Source organism: Macaca mulatta, chromosome 15 (genome assembly GCF_049350105.2).
Source record: "Macaca mulatta isolate MMU2019108-1 chromosome 15, T2T-MMU8v2.0, whole genome shotgun sequence".
NCBI lineage: Eukaryota > Metazoa > Chordata > Mammalia > Primates > Cercopithecidae > Macaca > Macaca mulatta.
In genome coordinates, this window is record NC_133420.1 from 49486543 (window position 1) to 49504188 (window position 17646).

General features: G+C 40.7%; 1 protein-coding gene across 1 annotated transcript in view; it reads left to right on the forward strand.

Moving 5' to 3' along the window:
• The window catches only part of ELP1 (elongator acetyltransferase complex subunit 1), a 66114-nt gene that overhangs the window by 10615 nt on the left and 37853 nt on the right, over positions 1–17646 (forward strand). The window contains exons 6-14 of the mRNA XM_015117132.3: positions 913–998; positions 4795–4891; positions 5241–5331; positions 6444–6567; positions 7807–7900; positions 10652–10882; positions 11967–12137; positions 15335–15434; positions 17208–17390. Of these exons, the coding sequence (XP_014972618.3) occupies positions 913–998; positions 4795–4891; positions 5241–5331; positions 6444–6567; positions 7807–7900; positions 10652–10882; positions 11967–12137; positions 15335–15434; positions 17208–17390 (1177 nt within the window). The remainder of the gene's footprint in view (positions 1–912; positions 999–4794; positions 4892–5240; positions 5332–6443; positions 6568–7806; positions 7901–10651; positions 10883–11966; positions 12138–15334; positions 15435–17207; positions 17391–17646) is intronic.

Genomic DNA, 17646 nt, shown 5'->3' on the forward strand with positions numbered 1-17646 from the left:
TCTGGGAACAGAAGCGTTGTGTTGTTTCAGCAACTCTGCCTTTATAGTTTATGTAAGAGAAGCATTATGATCTAGAAAGAACACCAGTCAGCCTGGAAGGCAGAAGACTTGTGTTCTAACTGTGGGCTCCACCGTTAGGGAGGGTCTCAATCTCTTAAGTCTATGTGAGGAGCTATTTTGTGACCTGCAGCCCCTCTATCACCAGTGAGGAGCCTGCAATCAGAATTTTATTCCCAGTTCTCGTCTTGGAGTTTTATGTTCCGGACATATTTTGTAAACTCTTCATGTTTCATTCTTCTTACTTATAAGGTGAGGGTGAGATCCCTGACTTGTGTCATCTAAGAAACTTGGCAAGTAAGTTATAAGATGGCAGTAAAATGCTTTCCAGAATAAGGAAGTGCATTTTAAATTCTTCAAAATCATTGCTGCATATAATATGAAACGGGTTTTGTTTATTTGTTTGTTTTGACATGGGGGTCTCGCTGTGTTACCTGGGCTAGAGAGTGCAATAGTGCAATCATGGCTCACTGCAGCTTTGAACTCCTGGGTTCAAGTGATCTTCCTACTTCAGTCTCCTGAGTAGCTGGGAGCACAGGTGTGTGCCATCGTGTCCAGCTAATTTTGTGTACTTTTTGTAGAAATGGGGGTCTCCCTCTGTTGCCCAGGCTGGTCTTGAACTCCTGGACTCAAGTGATCCATCTACCTCAGCCTCCCAAAATGTTGGGACTATAGGCATGAGCCACCACACCCAGCCTGAAACATAGGTTTCTCAAATACTGACTGCTGGTCAATTTATTGAGAGGTCTTAGAGGACCCGAGTAATTGCCAGTGACTAACTTCATGAAGAATAGCAGTGAAACTTTTTGTTTCATTTCATGCAGCTTATTGGTTGTCTTGCCAATTGTTCCGTAGGCAAGTTTATCACTGTTGGATGGGGCAGGAAGGAGACACAGTTCCATGGATCAGAAGGCAGACAAGCAGCTTTTCAGATGCAAATGGTAAGTTTGTGGTTTGATGGATAAAGAGCCTTGACTGAAACAAATGTAAGTTTGCCACCCACCAGGAATTCTGTTGTGTCCACTTAGATGCCAGTAATGAACAGTTCTCTTCTGCTTTAGTAAAACTGCCTAGAGCTTTCAGGAAATGAGTCCCCTTAGAAAGATCCTTTTTTTCCTTGTTATTGCCAAGTTGCTTTGTGATTTATTATCACGGTAGCAAATAATTAGAACCAATATTCATCATCCAGTTCAAAAAATAAAACATCACAGACAAAGGAAATCCCTTGTGTATCCCGTCCCGATGTCCCTCGCCTTCCTCCCCGGAGAGAGCTGCCATCCTTCATTCACATGCATGTTCTCATACTTCTCCCATATATATGTATGTTAGATATTTTTCTTATTCTGTCGGATGAAAGTCTTTGTTTTCCTTACTTCTGGATTAGAAAATTCTAAAGACCATATAATGATGTCTCGATGACTCAAGGCAGTATTTCTTAATCTTCTAATGTAGGCAGCCCCTGAAGGCAGAGGTATGTGGACCCAAGAAGAGTGCAAACTCTTGGGGCACCTGGGGAAGTAGTGTGCATGTCACATTAAATTCATTTAAACTCTTATATTTTATTTTAATATGTACAATATGAATATTTTTTTAAAATATGAACTGAAAAGTGTTACCCTTGAGTAAAATTAATGCCCCAAGAAGGTGTGCCATATTTACCCTCTGGCATACTGCCAGGTACCCCCAGGAGCAGTGTATGTCTCTGTTAGAAAAGTACAGATTACGTTATCCTCATAACATTTAGAAGCTATGAGACCTTGGCAGGGAAGTTTCCTAACATTTCTGAGCCTCGGTATTCTCTGTAAAGTGGACAGCATAATGTCTCCTTACAAGGGTTGAGATGAGTGGGTAATAACATAAAAAACAGCTACCACAGCATCAGCACAGCGTAGGCACTCAAATAGTAGTTGCTGCTCTTATTTTAGTAGACAAATAACTTTTGAAACTTTTTTTTTTTAAAAGCATAGTTTTATTTCAAAACAACTATGTAGTGAGTAAAATATGCATGGGGGTCTAATTTAACATTCTGAAGGCTGTTGACTTATTAGAATAGTAAAGGATTATTAGAGGGCGGAAACATAGTGTAAGTGTTCTCAGACACAGCCTTGTTTCTTTGGGGTGATCCACTACACATGCCCAGCTTTGGACGAGTGGTTTTCTTGTCCCCCTGATTTTTAAGTGATTTTTTTTTTTGGCCGAAGGACTTAAAAGGTATCCATGACTAAACAGAAACTTGACCAAGTAAATAGTTGGTGCAATCTGAATATTCTTTCTTGCTGCAAGCAACAAGTAAATTATGTTACAACTTTCTTTTTTTTTTTTCTTTTTCTTTTTTTTTTTTTTTTGAGACGGAGTCTCGCTCTGTCACCCGAGCTGGAGTACAGTGGTGTGATCTCAGCTTACGGCAACCTCCACCTCCCACGTTCACGCCATTCTCCTGCCTCAGCCTGCCGAGTAGCTGGGACCACAGGTGCCTGCCACCACGCCTGGCTAATTTTTTGTATTTTTAGTAGAGACGGGGTTTCACCGTGTTAGCCAGGGTGGTCTCAGTCTCCTGACCTTGTGATCTGCCCGCCTCAGCCTCCCAAAGTGCTGAGATTACAGGTGTGAGCCACCACGCCCGGCAGCTTTCTAAGACCATATATTTTCGATTTAAAAGTAGTACTTTACTCATACATATTATGACATGGATAAACCCCATTATGCTAAGTGAAAGAAGCCAGTCATAAAAGATCGCATATAGTATGATCCCATTTGTATGAAGTTCCCAGAAGGGGCACATCCACAGAGGCAGAAAGTAGAGTAGAGGTTGCGTAGGGCTGCGGGGCAGGGTAGGGAAGGAGTGACTGCTAATGGATATGGGGTTTCTTTTTGGGATGATGAAAATGCTCAAAATTCAGATTACGGTGATAGCTGTTCAACTTTGTAAATACACTTTAAAAACAATGATTCTTACCACTGAGTTGAAACAAACAAAAAAAACCATTGTGTAATTCAAATGGGTGAACCTTCATGAAATGTAAATTATATCCCAGTAAAGATGTTTAAAAATAGTACTTTAAGGGAATCTATGGTAGTATTGAGAATAAGGCAATTTTCCATACTTTGTTAAACTCTGGAGGAGATGACATTTTACTACTGGTACCTACTAGAGTAAGACTTATCTAGTATTGCCAAAATTAGGATTTATTAGTGATATAGGATGATCCAGGTAATGGGGGAAAAAAAACCCCGGGCATCCTATTATCTAATGTACTATCCAGTAAACTACTCTAGCTTTTTTTCATGAACTTTTTCTAAAGGCTTTCTAGGGCCTCGTCTTGGTTTGAAAGTTCACAGCTACCCTTCAGAAAAGAAAACAAAAATCCATGGAGTAGTCAGACGCAAGTACTCATGTGAGCATAATTTACTTTGATTTTTTAAGTTGTGTTGTTCTAGCCCTCAGTCTGTTCCCTGCCTGGGCTCTCCTAGTGCCCAGTAACACTGATTCAAGAGGTTGCATTTAGCTGGGCACGGTGGCTCACACCTGTAATCCCAGCAGTTAGGGAGGCCAAGGTGGGCGGGTCACCTGAGGTCAGGAGTTCGAGACCAGCATGTCCAACATGGCGAAATCCCATCTCTACTAAAAATACAACAGTTAACCAGGCATGGTGGCAGATGCCTGTAATCTCAGCTACTTGGGAGGCTAAGGCAGTAGAACTGCTTGTACCCGGGAGATGGAGGTTGCAGTGAGCCAAGATTACGCCACTGCACACCAGCCTGGGCAACAAAGCAAGACTCCCTCTCAAAAAAAAAAAAAAAAAAGTAGGTGAGAGAGAGGAATTGAGGAGGATATCAAGGGTTGGGCCTGAACAAATGGAAGCATAATTATATGTAGAAATTTCTATGAGCTACTCTTCTAGAATAGATGACTCAATAATACCCTGCTTGCCATCTACGTTGTCTGTCCTCAATTATTTCCAGTTCTATTTCATATAACGCCTATTTCAGGCCGTAACCCTTCACTAAAGGAGGTTTGGTTTCTATACCATAGGACAGTTTCATTGAGAATAAATTTGGTTAGGCTACCTATGTATTCCCTACGGTGCAGACTATAGTATAGTACTAGCAGAATTATTAGGCTGTTACTAGAATATGATGAAGAATGCCCGGGTGGTCATCTGTCTCCCACCCAGTAGAATTGGCTTCAGGATTGAGATACACGTGGTCCTGGAGGAGACGTTTCTTCCCGTCATGCTGCAGAATGAGAACATTTCCATGTTTTCGTCGTTGTTTGCTGCTGCCTTTACCACCTCTGTGGCTCTTGCCTATTCACCTTCTTCACATCTTAACTCATCTGTGCCCTGTTGTGAAGCTTACACAATATTTAAACAAAACTCTAACCTGTTGGACAAACAGAACACTTGTTTCCTTGTAGTTACCTGATAGGTTCCTTAGCTCATTATATTCGGGATCTAGATCTGTAGCTCTTTTCCTCTTTTGCTGTTCTCAGAGGCCACTTTCTTTTTTTTTTTTTTAATGCCCAAAGGAGGATTTTGTTTGTTTTACATTTTTTTCTCTTTTTTGGTGATTTCTGGGTTAGAAGAACCAACCCTTGGATGGTTTCTGATTCTAGAGGCAGGCTTTCAAGGTAGCTTAAACCTCGTACAAAAGATCTATATCTAGTGGTGTGAGGCTTGTTTGATTCTGGGATACTTAAGGTCCACCAGTAATGTTGGTGTTTCTTCCCCTCTTTAGCATGAGTCTGCTTTGCCCTGGGATGATCGTAGACCTCAAGTTACCTGGCGTGGGGATGGACAGTTTTTTGCTGTGAGTGTTGTTTGCCCAGAAACAGGTATGGAAATATATTGCAGTTAAACAACAATTAAAAAAAAGTCTTATTAAAATTAAGGAAAATTTTCTTTCTTTTGTTTTGAGTAAGGTATTAATTATACATACAAGGCAAGGATGTACTGATTTAAATGTGAAATGAGTTTAGAGTTAAGAATTAGAAGAGTCCTTTGCGGTCACCTGGTCCATCCTCCTACCTGGTGGACACAAATTTTTAACAAGATTAATCTAATTGGCTGTGTAAAACCGTGGCATTTTTTGTTTGTAAGGAAGGTGTTTGAGTAGTTCTGATTTGACAACTTGTATCATAATGTTCTAAGTGTGTGTGTGTGTTTGACTCCACTCCCGTACAGGGGCTCGGAAGGTCAGAGTGTGGAACCGAGAGTTTGCTTTGCAGTCAACCAGTGAGCCTGTGGCAGGACTGGGACCAGCCCTGGCTTGGAAGTGAGTGGGAGAAGAAACCTTAGAGAAATTCTTGGAACCAGGGTAGAGGTGGTGGTACCCATTGATACAGATGATACAGATGTTTGTGTAACCCAAAAGGATTTTTACATTTCTTCATTTGGTTGTAAGCCTGTATCTATGTTTGTTTCTTCTTTTTTTTTTTTTATTCTCTAAAGTCTGAATTCAACTTGAATAGTAGATTTTACGCGTCTTCACAGATTCCATCATTCCAAGGCCCCATATATTTTGCATTCCTGATTCTTAAAAGGCTGTGGTTTTAAGGCAGGGTGTATATGAAGCCATTGTACGAGCAGAAAATGGTGTTTAGAAGGGAAGGCCCAGTTTGCAAGACTCTATGGGGCAAATGGAGCTTTTGTGGAAATTAGGGAAAAAGCTTCCTTCCTTGGCACAAAATTCTCACAGTGGAGGATCTGCTTGCCAAGGAACATGCAGGCTGGATTCAGATCCCCCTCTTTCCTTCTCTTCTCCTCCTTGGCCCAGTACCCTTGTGCAGGTCACAATTTGCCTGTCATATGTGGCTGCCTGATTTTAGATAGAAGATGTATCTCTGCTGTTTCAGTGGTATCTGTTGTATGTAGACCTCTTGTTTCCCACCAGTTATCTGAATGGTATTGTATGATAGAGCAGAAGAGAAATGTATTTGAATTAAAACCCTAGAGACAAATGTGAATAAGATGAGGCATTTAAGATGTTTTCAACATTTGGAGAAGTCTTAAAAAAGACCTAGCTGAGCGTAGAATATTTGCTGAAGTCATATAATTGAAGGAGAAATAGATTTTGATTTTTAGGACATTATACGTGCAATGGTTTAGATAACTTATTATTTTTAAAGTCATCCAAATGCAGTGTAAATATGTAAGGCTTTGTAGGCAAATGGAACCTCTGTATAAAATAGGATAAGACACTCTTTCCTCTGGCAAGTAAAGTCCCACAATGGGGTGAACCGCTTGCCAAGAGACAAGGGACACATGGGATTTAAAACTTCCTTAGATAAAGATACTCATTCATTCATTCATTCATTCATTCATTCATGTTTGCTGTCTTTAGTTAGAGGAGCTTTGGATGTTGTAACACTCTGAGTTTGCTTTAAGACCCTCAGGCAGTTTGATTGCATCTACACAAGATAAACCCAACCAGCAGGATATTGTGTTTTTTGAGAAAAATGGACTCCTTCATGGACACTTCACACTTCCCTTCCTTAAAGATGAGGTTAAGGTAAGTGCCTGAGTTTGTTTCGCCCTCAAATGTAGAGGACTTTCCACAGCTATAGAGGGAATTTTTTTGTTTTGTTTTGTTTTTTGAGACGGAGTTTCACTCTTGTTGCCCAGGCTGGAGTGCAATGGTACGATCTCGGCTCATCGCAACATCCACCTCCCAGGTTAAAGCGATTCTCTTGCCTCAGCCTCCCGAGTAGCTGGGATTACAGGCACCCGCCACCACAGCCAGCTAATTTTGTATTTTTAGTAGAGACAGGGTTTCTCCATGTTGGTCAGGCTGGTCTCAAACCCCTGACCTCAGGTAATCCACCCGCCTCAGCCTCCCAAAGTGCTGGGATTACAGGCCTGAGCCAGCGCGCCTGGCCTATAGAGGGGATTTATATTTGATATGGATACATAAATAGAAGCTTTAGAGTAAATAGTAATAAAAATGGTGGTTTCTTAGAACTGATTTTTTTTGTTAAATAAAAGATATATTGTTTTTCCAGTGATTTTGCAACTAATAGCATTTCTCCCCCACCTTAGATAAAACAGAAATAGGAAATAAAAATGCTAGTTTTTATTGTTTATTTTGACAAAAGCATGATTTTTCCAGTAATGAAGATGCTTTTCATTTATAACATTTAAATCTTAAGCGGTTTGTATACCATTTCTTAATTGGTATACAACTAAGAAATTGACTGAAGTGAGAACACATCAAATGGTATCTCTGTGTAAAATTGTAAACATCTTAAGTTGAGAGACAAGTTTAATGAACTCCCATGTAACTTTTACTCACTTTCAGTAGATACTAACATTTTGCAGAACTATTTTCATCTATCTACAACTCTTTGGCCTATACATACACATACTTACATATATTTTTATTTCCTGGAGTTTTAATTCCAGAAATCGTATTTTCAATATTTATTTCTAACAGTTAAGGACATTTTTCTTTACATAACCATAACTCCATTATTACATCTTACCTCAGTGTTGTCTAACACCCAGTCCATATTCAAATTTCTCTGACTGTCTAAAAATGTCACCTGGTATTTGGTTAAGTTTCTTAAGTTATGTATTTCTTTTTTTTAAGTCCTCTACGTAATAATGACATATTTTACAGATTTGTTTAATGCCTCTATAAATTAGTAATTTACAGCTAGGGATGAGCTCAGGTAGTGGGATTATTTGATTATAAAGATTTGGAAGTAAATCCCTAACTGAAAGCCAATGATGGATCTTTTTTCCCTCCTAGGTAAATGACTTGCTCTGGAATGCAGATTCCTCTGTGCTTGCAGTTTGGCTGGAAGACCTTCAGAGAGAAGAAAACTCCATTCTGAAAACCTATGGTAAGACAGCTGTAGTACCCCAACCTTCTGCCCCATAGAACGTAGTTGAAAGTGGACAGGTATTGGGATTTCCTTCATCCCTTCTACTTAGTCCCTTAGTAGAATCAAAGATGCTGAAGTGGGTAGATGGAAATGGGGGTGATTAGGTTTTGGTTGATTGTGGATTTCAGTCATGTATTGGTCGGGATTCTCTAGAGAAACAATTAATACATACATATAATTCGTCCCTCAGTATTCTTGGGGAATTAGTTCTAGGATTGCCCATGGAAACCAAAATCCACACGTGGTCAAGTCCTGCAGTCAGCCCTGCAGAACACTCAGATATGAAAAGTCAGCCTTTTGTATACTTGAGTTTTGCATTCCTCAAGTACCATATTTTTGATGTGCATTTGGTTGTGGATATAGAATCCACAAGATGAAGGGCTGACTGTATTCATTGAAAAAAAATACGAATATAAATGGACCTATGCAGTTCAAGCCTGTGTCGTTCAAGGGTCAACTGTACTTATATAGAGAGACAGTGAGAGAGGGAACAGGATAGGGTGGGAGGGAGAGAGAGTAATAGAGTGTGGATAGATTTACTTTAAAAGATTGGCTAATGTAGGGGATGGCAAGTTTGAAATTTGTGGGGCAGGTTGGCAGGCTGGAAACTCAGGTAAGAATTGATGTTGCAGACTTGTGTATGAAATCTGTAAGGCAGGCTGGAAACTTAGGCAAGATTTCTGTTACAGCCTTAAGGCAGAATTTCTTCTTTTCTGAGAAGCCTCAGTTTTTGCTTTGAAGGCCTTCAGCTGAATGAATGGGACCCTCCCACATTATGGAGAATAATCTGCTTTCCTTATAGTCAGCCCATTATAAATATTAATCACATCCACAGAATACTTTCACAGCAACATCTAGAGTTTCAGCAGACAGCTGGGCACCATAGCCTGGCCAAGTTGACACAATAAAATTAACTGTTGTAAGTCATCACGTGCTTTCCCTAGTGGATGGTATTACCACAGAAAAAAACAATAACCACAAAGGTATTCTGTGGATGTGAAAGAAGGTTTAGATTAAATATAAAAGGAAAGAATATTTTTTATAGCTTTTAAAATATATCAGTGTGTGGTTTTAAGTATTAAATAATACTTGAAAATGTTAGAAAATAAAGATGAGAAAAAAAGAAATCTCATAGTTCTGCCACTCCATAATAATCGCTATTCAAATTTTGTCTTCTAGTTTTTTCATGTATGTATCTCAGTATAGCAATGATCTCATTTTTGTTAAAAGTATAGGTATGGGCCAGGCGCGGTGGCTCATGCACTTTGGGGGCCCAGCACTTTGGGAGGCCAAGGCGGGTGGATCACGAGGTCAGGAGATCGAGACCATCCTGGCTAACATGGTGAAACCCCATCTCTACTAAAAATACAAAAAATTAGCTGGGCGTGGTGGTGGGTGCATGTAGTCCCAGCTACTCGGGAGGCTGAGGCAGGAGAATGATGTGAACCCAGAGGAGGCGGAGCTTACAGTGAACGGAGATCGTGCCACTGCACTCCAGCCTTGGTGACAGAGTGAGACTCCATCTCAAAAACATGTGTGTGTGTATATATATACATACACATTGCACAAGAACAGTCACAACATCTGTGCTTACAGAACATCAGCATGTGGTCTAACTTCAAAGTGTTGTAATAATGCGGTTTAAGACTAGGTTGTATTTGCGGTGATCACTAAGTTAAGCATTAGTGAGCAAGGAGATTAAGAAAATGAATTCCTTAATATAACTAATATTTCTTAATATAAATGTAATTCCTAATATAACTAAGGTCTTAATTTATACGTGTCATCTGTTTAGTGAAGGTTGGTTTTGGCATGATTAAGTCTTACTTAATAGATGTTGGAAGGATAATTGCATGCTTATCTTCTTCGGGCAGCTGAATCAGGGTTAATACCCAGATAGCCTGGTACATAAGTGCGTGCAAAGCACCTGAAAGAAAATAAGCATATTAAGCCCAATACAACACAGTGATGCTAGTCTAGATCTTGGATTGAGTGTTTTAATACTTTTAATCTAATTGCCAAGTTATCTTCTTCCTAAATCTTCATGAGAAAACCCACTAAAAGAATGCTTTGTCCTAGTAGCCTTCCATCATGATCATAAAGTTTGGAAGTAAAGTTGAAAATAAACATATAGGCCGGGCGCGGTGGCTCACGCCTATAATCCCAGCACTTTGGGAGGCTGAGGTGGGCAGATCACGAGGTCAGGAGATCGAGACCATCCTGGCTAACACGGTAAAACCCTGTTTCTACTAAAAATACAAACAAACAAACAAAAGTTAGCTGGGTGTGGTGGCAGGTGCCTGTAGTCCCAGTTACTCGGGAGGCTGAGGCAGGAGAATGGCTTGAACCTGGGAGGTGGAGCTTGTAGTGAGCTGAGATCGTGCCACTGCACTCCAGCCTGGGCGACAGAGCGAGACTTTGAGTCAAAAAAAAAAAAAAAAGAAAAAAGAAAGAAAATAAACATAAGAATAAAAATTGAAAGTAGAAAAAAACAGGAAAATAAACATGTATTTCTTACCTTATTGATTCTTGACATTTTATCTGCATGGAGAGCTACTTTTTGGCAATTATTATTGTTCTTATTTTAGAGAAGAGGCTGAGCAGGAAGGGTCCTTTGAAAAAGAAAAGATTGCCCTTGTCCCCCTCTGGCAAGTGGGATGAAGTCTGCTTTCCAGCCTCTAATGGCCTTCTTTTCATTTTCCCTTGCAGTTCAGCTCTGGACTGTTGGAAACTATCACTGGTATCTCAAGCAAAGTTTATCCTTCAGCACCTGTGGGAAGAGCAAGCTTGTATCTCTGATGTGGGACCCTGTGACCCCATACCGGCTGCATGTTCTCTGTCAGGGCTGGCATTACCTCGCCTATGATTGGCACTGGACGACTGAGCGGAGTGTGGGAGATAATTCAAGTGACTTGTCCAATGTGGCCGTCATTGATGGAAGTAAGCTGCTGGGAAGTGTGTCCATGAGCCTGCAAGGGGTCCTGAACCTACGGCCTGCAGATGTGGTGGTTTGATTGCAACAGTGGGGAATCTTTATTTATTTTGGCTGTTTGGGTTACTTGTTTGATTTTTTATTGAATGGGATATAAGGTGGGGTATATTCTTTCCTGAGAACCATTGTCCCCCCTCCCCACCCCAGTTTCCTGTTATACTGCATCTGTGGCCTTCACACATTTACTTGCCTGGCCTTTGAAGACACTGAAAACTTTGACTCCAGGTAGAGAGGATGACCACAGTAGAGTCTTGCGGGATTGGTTAGCCTTATCTGTTTGCCCTGACACAGGTTTATAATTGATCCTTGTACCACCCCACTTGTGCTGCTTTGTTTCCTGATATAAATGCTTGCTGATTATATACTTCTCTAGTATGTTCAGTTCGTGCATAGACGTTTGCCTAATATGAAGATTAGGTTGATATTTTATAATTAGGTAGAAGGTTTTTTAGGGGGTGGGATGGGGAGGGCAAGATTGAGGAGTGAAGTAGTCACCTTAATGAATAGTTTTATTGCTGATAATAAAAGGGAACACTGGCTTCTAAGATTGTAATGTGAGGTGGTATACTAATTCATATTCTGTGTAATGTTCTATATTATACTGATTTTATAGTCATGTATTCTATATAGAGAACTTAATCAGATCTGCCTTATTACCAAATCCACACATAGGAAAGTGCTTTAAGGATTTTGAAGGTATTAATTTCCTTGGTTTAGTGTGACTTGCTTGCAGGCCTGGATTTAAAGCTAGAGCTCTGACCTCTTGGCCTTTTTGCCTTAGTCCCTGGCACCTGAAACTCCAGGTTCTGAGATGGACTGCTCTAGGCCTGGAGGTGACGATGGCCAAGTATAGACAGAACCCATGACGTTTCCCCACCCCACACTGTTTTTAAACTTGTTCATGAGAAAAACACTGAAAGTTATTTTTTTGTGAATTGCCATTATTGTTTGGATATACTGTGCTATTCAGATGGCTTATCTTACAAATTGAATATCCCTATGTCTAATCCTCTTCTTTCTTTTTCACTGCAGACGGGGTATTGGTGACAGTCTTCCGGCAGACTGTGGTTCCGCCTCCCATGTGTACCTACAAACTGCTGTTCCCACACCCTGTGAATCAAGTCACATTCTTTGCACACCCTCAGAAGAGTAATGACCTTGCTGTTCTAGATGCCAGTAACCAGATTTCTGTTTATAAATGCGGTATGCTAAAAAACTTTTACCGAGATGTTCTGCATCAAATCCCTTCTACTCCTACATAAAAGCAAATTATGGTTTGGTGTTGCCATAGGTCTAGTGTTTCTCAAAACTTTGAAGTCTGCAGTTGATATCATTATCTTTTTTTTTTTTTTGAGACGGAGTCTCACGCTCTTGCCCAGGCTGGAGTGCAGTGGCGCGATCTCGGCTCACTGCAAGCTCCGCCTCCCGGGTTCCTGCCATTCTCCTGCCTCAGCCTCCTGAGTAGCTGGGACTACAGGCGCCCGCCACCGCGCCCGGCTAATTTTTTTTTGTATTTTTAGTAGAGACGGGGTTTCACAGTGGTCTCGATCTCCTGACCTTGTGATCCGCCCGCCTCGGCCTCCCAAAGTGCTGGGATTACAGGCTTGAGCCACCGCGCCCGGCCGATATCATTATCATTATGATATTTAATTGGCTTGGAATTTTTTTTTTTTTTTTTAATCCTAACACTGGTTTGTATGAGCCATTCCTTTTCCCTTACTAAACTTGAAGAGTCAGTTATTTAAGAATAACATTGAACTCTGGAAATAACATAGTATGTTATACATTGTTAACATGTTTTACTATTTTCATTGCCTTTACACATATTTTCAGTTGATCTCATCCCTCCTAGGAGCTGTGTCAGAGATGGGATTTTCCACTTTTATACATGAGGGAACACAGTGTCAGAGGTTTTGTAATTTGTTTGAACAAGAATGGACAAGGACCTCGACACAGGTGTTCTAGCTCCTAATCCACTTGTCCTTCCACAGCCCCGTTGCTGTCAGTTCCTCATTGTTTTCCTGATGTGCTGGAGAATCTGAAATTAGTTTTTACTTGTGAGTTCTGTGGTTATGTCATAAATTCTGCTGGCATATGGCAGTGGTAGCCTTGTTTTCAAATATCTTTTGAATTTTCAGAAAAAGCCTAGATAGTTGCCAAGAGAGTAATCAAAATTAATTAATTTAAATGGGAATTCCTTACTTTCATATCAGCTTTTCTGTTAAGTCAGCAGCCCACTGTGTACATGAATCCTATCTGGATATATCACCACTTTCTCTGATTATAGTTTCAGTGTGTCAAATGCTGTTACAGTCCTCCTTAAGCTTTTAAAAATAGCTTTTAAAAAAGTGCAAATATGTTCATTGTCAAGGCAAAAAGAATCAGATGTAAGGTAAGCTTTTGTGGGACTTACCCTATGATGCTAATGAGTTTGTATGTCACTTTATGATGTATGGAATGCTTTGTTCTGTGTTCACTTAAAAAATGGCTTTATATCATTCGTCTATTTAAAGTGTACAATTCAGTGGTTTATATGTGTGCTTATGCATATATATACATATATCTTTTTTTTTTTTTTTTTTTTTTTTGAGACGGAGTCTTGCTCTGTAGCCCGGGCTGGAGTGCAGTGGCCGGATCTCAGCTCACTGCAAGCTCCGCCTCCCGGGTTTACGCCATTCTCCTGCCTCAGCTTCCGGAGTAGCTGGGACTACAGGCGCCCGCCACCTCGCCCGGCTAGTTTTTTTTTGTATTTTTAGTAGAGACGGGGTTTCACGGTGTTAGCCAGGATGGTCTCGATCTCCTGACCTCGTGATCCGCCCGTCTCGGCCTCCCAAAGTGCTGGGATTACAGGCTTGAGCCACTGCGCCCGGCTATATACATATATCTTTGTATATATATTTTCACAGAGTTGCATCCATCACCACGATCAATTTTAGGACATTTTTATCTCCTCAGGATGAAACGCTGTACCACCCAGCATTCATTTTCCTTGAGAGAAAACTCCCTGTGATGAGATAGGACAGGCTGAGAGCTCCACTTTTGAAAGATTGTTCGGCATCAGTATGTGGGGTTGGCCATAGGTTGGGGCACCTGGAGGCAGAGGTTCCAGTTAGGAGAAGCTGTTGTCAAGTGTCCAGGCAGGAGCTAGTGAGAGCTTGAGCCAGGGCAGTGTTCATAGAAATGGAAAGAAGAGAAAGATCATAACAAATCCATGAACTAAAAACCCTGAGAAGTTAAAGAGCCCACTGGGGAGAGTTTGGATATAAGAGAATCTGGAAAAAGAGATCTTGGACTGGAATAGGTCAGGGCTCAGTGCCCAAGCAGAAGGGAAATTAACAACTTGGAGCCAAGTGGTAGACATTTGAGTGGTGTGGAGACAAGTTAGTTCCCTAAATTTTCAAAGATGGTGTTTGATGCATCCTGAGTATGACTCCTTTTTCCCCCTCATTGTTTCTTGTTTATTATATGCCAGCCTTTTTCTAGTACTTGGCTTGTTGTATGAGAAAACTAGTTGTCCTTTGTCTACAACTTGTTATTCTAGGTGTAGACAAAAGATACCAATTAAATATAATGTATCAGATGGCAAGTGCTGTGGAGAAAAATTAAGCAGAATAAGGGACAGGGAGAGCTTAAGGATAAGGTTTTACAGGGGGAAGGTGGCTCTCCTATTTAGTGTGATTCCAAAGGCCTCTCTGTGAAGGTGAAATTTAAGCAGAGACCTGGTGAGAATCACAGTGGGAGCCACGTAGACATCTGGGGTAAGAGCGTCCTAAGCATTCTATGCTTGAAGGTGAAGGAAAAAAAAAGTGTGTTCCAAGCAGAGTAAAAAGCAACCACCGAAGTGTTTAGGAAATAGCCAGGAGGCCAGGGTGGCTGCAGCAGAGCAAATGAGGGGAAGGTGGTGGGTGAGTTCAGAGAGGTGATGGGAATCTGCTCTTGTAGGGCCCTGCGGCTTTTACTCCGAGTGAGGTAGGAGCCACCAGAAGGCTTAGAACAGAGGAGTGCAGTGTTCTGGCTGAATTTTTTAAAGGCTTGCATTGGCTGCTGTGCAGTGAATAAACTGGATGAAGAATAGAAAGAAACTTTTAAGCAGGTGCTTAGGACTTTGGAGAATTGGAGGATATTGAGAGGTGGCTGAAGGCAGTGGAGGAAATTGTCCACAGCACTGGGCTGAGAGGGTAGCCCCTCCACTGGGTCTTGCTGAGATGTGGCCTTTATCAGGGAAGATTATGACTGATGTGTTCTTAAGGGAAAAGCAAAGATTTTAAGGAGGTTGAGATGTGATTATTTTCTAGATTGCTGTTTGCCTTCTAGAACTCATTAATTGCAGACACCATCCCCTTAGTATTAGGTGAAATCTTATAATTTACAATGATAGTATTTGCATTTTTGTTTTCCAGGTGATTGTCCAAGTACCGACCCTACAGTGAAACTGGGAGCTGTGGGTGGAAGTGGATTTAAAGTTTCCCTTAGAACTCCTCAGCTGGAAAAGAGATACAAGTAGGTTCTTAATTATCTTGGGCTCTGGGAACAGAATCAGCCAGCATGCAGTCCTAAATTCAGCCAACTGATAGAGTTCTATGCCTGCTGCTGAGTGGAACAAGAAATAAATACAATGGCCAGGCCCTGATTTTTGGATCTGGTTGGAGAAGCCAGTCATGTAGTTTGTCTGAATGCCATATAATTTGATAGGTAGCAGGAGAGCATGAGTTGTAAGCTGGCCTAGGACCTACTCCCAATAGCGCTTGGTTCTCCAGGAAAAGTCACTTGGGAAAGATGGAGATGACAATGATAAGACGGAGTTGCATTCTCTTACATAAATGGGGATGTATGGGTTGTTAACATGGATGACCTAATGCATCCTCTATCTTTGCTCCATCCCAGAATCTAGAACTTCTGGGTGCTGTGTTTTGAGGCTCCTGGGATGGAAATCAGAAAGCATTCTTCCATTGAAACAGTATTATAAACAGTTGGATATAATTGAATACCTTAGGTACGCTATAGGCATTTGCAAAATGACCTAGAAACCAAATTATAATGCCACTTCTGTGAAAGAACTTTTTAAAAGTACCACTTATTGAGTACTTACAGATTAAAAAAACAAAACATAGAGGTTAGTTAACTTACCCAAGGTCATGGACCTGGTAACTAGAGAATCTAGGATTTGATTCTATTCTGTTTGATAAGTCCATGTTCTTAATTTCTAAATTACTCCACCTCCAGGGAACATTTATTGTTAGATTAATAGAAATAATTAACTAAGTACAACAAATAACAGAATTTAATAAATAATGTTTCTTAAATATGTGTGATATAGTTAGGCTGCCTGTATAATGCTTAGTAGTTTTTAAAGAGCATTTACATGCATTATTTCATTTCACAGACTTGAAACCACTAGAGTAGAGATAGAAGACAAATTAGAAAGTATGAGGCAGTTTAGAATATAGTTTCATTTAAAAAAATTTGATGGGGATAGTGCCAATTCGTCTGAGATTTCACGAAAGACATGAATACTCATCGTGATCCTTGGGGAAGGGATAGGTTTGGGGCTGGCAAGGAATTGGGAACATTGGGTCTGGTGGGGAAGAAAGTGTCAGTGAAAGCCAGAGGTGGGACTGCTTCTCCATGGGATACTCTGTGTGAATGCAGTGGAGAGCCTGAGTCCGGGGACAGATGTTTGAGGAGGAAGAGCAGGCTAGTGACCAACTTCTTCAGTGGGAGCTGCGGATTTGCCATCTGATCTAAAAGGCAGGAAGTAGCCGTTATCGGTTCCTACGTGAGGTGACAAGAACAGTGCCATGGTCAGGTGTATAAATGCTACCGAAGGAATGCGTTAGAGACATGGAGACCATCCCTCAAGCTAGTCAGTCAGTTTAATGTGAGGTGCTTAGGAAAGGACCCTACTGCAAGTCACATACGTGCCAGAGCCTGGTTTCAATGCCGGTAAGTTGTGGCAGTGGAAAGGCTCCAGGGTTCTTTAGTGTAGGGACTCGGGCAGGTAATTTTCTTGTGTAGTCAGTTTCCTCAAGTGCTCTCTTCAAATCGAAAGATTTCGGGGTATGAGAAATCTAAGGAAAATATAAAAACATATTCTTAAGCCAGACAAACATTAATTTTAGGTTTTCTAGTATTTAGTAATATCTCAGGTTTTGTCCCTCCAAATAATTAGGAGTTGACTGTATACAAGATGCTTCAGTCTTCCTTCATCCAGGAACATCTCAGTGGTTTTTAAGTTTTATTCATGTCTTGGATATTCTTCAATATTTAAAACAGAATTCAGTTTGAGAATAATGAAGATGAAGACGTAAACCCACTGAAACTAGGCCTTCTCACTTGGATTGAAGAAGACCTCTTCCTGGCTGTAAGCCACAGTGAGTCCAGTCCCCGATCTGTCATTCACCATTTGACTGCAGCTTCTTCTGAGATGGATGAAGAGCATGGACAGCTCAATGTCAGGTATTGCAGTTTTTCCCTGTACTCCGCGTGTTAAGCAAATGGAGTTAGGTTTTTGTCTTTTATGATGATACAACTTTTTTTGACTTCCATTGAGCAAGGTTGAGGAGCAGTAGCTTTCTTGTTAGACGCACTTAAAAAGATTAAATCTAGTTTTGAGCCATGTCAAAATAACAGACCAAAAGTATATCAAAAAGTAGTGGAAAATAGGATAAATATTAATAGATGAAGCAACTTTTTAAAGATGTGTTAAATATTT